Genomic DNA, 2,500 nt, shown 5'->3' with positions numbered 1-2,500 from the left:
AGCACGAGGGGCGGGGGTTAAAAATACCCCTTTACGCAGAGGAGAGGCCATAGACTTCAATGGAACAGTGCTGTACATAGAGTGGGATTTCTGGAAGTGGCTTCTGATGGAGAATCTTACTCCGCCTTAACTTTTTTTTTTTTAAAGATATTTTTTGGGGCTTTTATGCCTTTAATCAGACAGGACAGAGTAGGGTGACAGGAAACGAGTGGGAGAGAGAGTAGGGTGGGATCCGGAAAGGACCACGGGGCGGGAATCGAACCTGGGTCGCCGGCGTGCGGTGCAGGTGCCCCAGCCAGTCGCGCCACGACTGGGGCCTCTCCGCCTTAACTTAATCGTAATCTACATAATCTTTGCCTAAGATTCCTATGACAGGAAGCCTCCATATTTTCCTGAATGCTGATTGGTTACTGTACCGTGATGCTGAGTGCTGATAGGTCCAGGGTTTCGATCTCATTGGCCAGCTCCTCCAGCTGTTTGGTCTGCTGCTCCTGCTTCAGGTCAAACTCCTCCTTGGTGCGGTTCATCATGTCCTCTGTGGTTTGCCGTAGAGCGGCCGACTCCTCCACTGCACTCAACGGGCCAGAGGTGGCGCTGTCGGCACGCTGCTCTGCTTCAATGGACTGATGGTAGTATTTAGTGATGCTGTCAGAGGCTCCTGTGAGAGAGAGATAGAGAGAGAGGGAGAGAGAGGGAGAGAGAGAATATCAGGTATGTGAATCATGCTTGTCTGACTGTGTGTATTTGCACAGATGGCAAAGTGTGTGTGTGTGTGTGTGTGTGTGTGTGTGCATGTCAGCATTATTGTCTGTCACACATGTGTATCATATCATCCATGCAACCTTGCTATGGACCTGAGTGTATGAATGAGAATGTCTGTGCGTGTGTGTATGTGTATGTATGTACGTACGTGTGTGTGGGTGTGTTTTTCTATGTGTGTGTGTATACTGTATATGTACAGTATGTATGTCTGTGTGTGTGTGTGTGTGTATGTATATGTATGTCTGTGTGTGTGTGTGTATGTATGAGTGTATGTGTGTACAGTATGTGTGTGTGCTGTATGTGTGTGTGTGTATGTGTGCGCACCTCTGATGTTGGAGTTCTTCACCTGCTCCACCTGGTCCTGCACGTCCCTGACGGTCTGGTGCAGCTTGGCCGCCTCCACCTCCAGCTCCTCCAGCTTGGCGCCCGTCCTGTTGTGCTCCTCAGACAGCACCTCCAGAGTCAGCTCCGTCACGTTCAGCGAGCGGGACAGGTACGCCACCAGCTCCCTGGACATGGAGAGGGAGGGAGGAGGGAGAGGAGGAGGGGGGGAGATGAGTGGAGAGAGAGAAAGAGGGAGAGGAGTAGAGAGTGAGAGAGAGCGAGGGAGAAAGAGAGATGAAGGGGAGGGAGAGAGGGAGAGAGAGAGAGGGATGAAGAGAATTATATACTGTAGGTGATATTGTTAAGTCTCCAATGTGGATGTGTGTGTGTGTCCGTGTGTGTATGTGAGTCTTTGTGTCCGTGTGCATGAATGTGTATGTTTATACCACTGCTTGGTCAAATTTCCTATTGTGATGCGCTATTTGGAACGTGCATTATTTTTCTATATACCGCACGGCTATGAAGTAGTTCCCTTCTTTTGGGCTTATTACACTTGAATATTAATTCGCCAATGTGAATGTAACGGTAAAACCAGCAATGTTGTATCTAAGACAGCGGCAATATAAACGAAAATGGTAGTAGCAGTGGTATAAGCGGGATAATCAACTCCGCGCCCTGTGCGTTTATAGGAAAATAATGCACTTATCGAAGTGTAAAGTCCCCTCCGCCTGCGGCGTCGGGTCCTTATTACCACTTCGAACGTGCATTATTTTCCTATAAACGCACGGCGCGTCGTTGATTATCCCTTACGTATTAGTGGTTAGTCGATTCTGTTCAGTATCGTGATATTTTGTGCATGCAATTATATCGATACGAGTAGCTCAAGTATCGCAATACTTAATTATATAATTTAATTATCTATTTTACTTTTATTTGAGGCGAGTTTACTCAGGGTTTACTCTGATCACATTGAATTTGCTAGATAGATAGATATATAGATAGATGGATAATTTATTGATCCCCAAGGGAGAAATTGAAGATATTACGCTCACAAGGTGGCGCTTGTTGTGGCGTTTTATTGTGCATTCAACGGCAATTTCAAATTGAAAGTGTGGGTGTGTTTCGGTTTTCAACAAAAAGCAAATAGTAAGGACCTTGATATGCACCATGCCATGACAAAGTGAGTTGAACAGTGTTATTTTCCTTATTTTTTGTAATGCCTTCGAACAATATGAGAGACATGAATAGCAATATATCGCAGAATCGAATCGCAATACTTGTTGTATCGCAATATGTTTAGAATCGCAATAATATCGAATTGTGGCCCAAATATCGCAATAGTATCGAATTGTCATTCTTTTGCCAATTCCCACCCCTGATGTGTATGTGTATGTGTACTGTATGTCTGTGTGTG

At 45.8% G+C, this 2,500-nt stretch overlaps 1 protein-coding gene across 1 annotated transcript in view; it reads right to left on the bottom strand.

Annotated features, from left to right (window-relative positions):
- Positions 1-2,500, bottom strand: part of lamb1b (laminin, beta 1b) — a 33,181-nt gene that overhangs the window by 7,035 nt on the left and 23,646 nt on the right. The window contains exons 25-26 of the mRNA XM_062517578.1: positions 1,087-1,271; positions 417-658 (exon numbers count right to left, since the gene is read on the bottom strand). Coding sequence (XP_062373562.1) covers positions 417-658; positions 1,087-1,271 — 427 coding nt within the window. The remainder of the gene's footprint in view (positions 1-416; positions 659-1,086; positions 1,272-2,500) is intronic.

Source organism: Sardina pilchardus, chromosome 17 (genome assembly GCF_963854185.1).
Source record: "Sardina pilchardus chromosome 17, fSarPil1.1, whole genome shotgun sequence".
NCBI classification, from domain to species: Eukaryota; Metazoa; Chordata; class Actinopteri; order Clupeiformes; family Clupeidae; genus Sardina; species Sardina pilchardus.
This window is presented reverse-complemented; position numbering and strand designations above follow the sequence as displayed.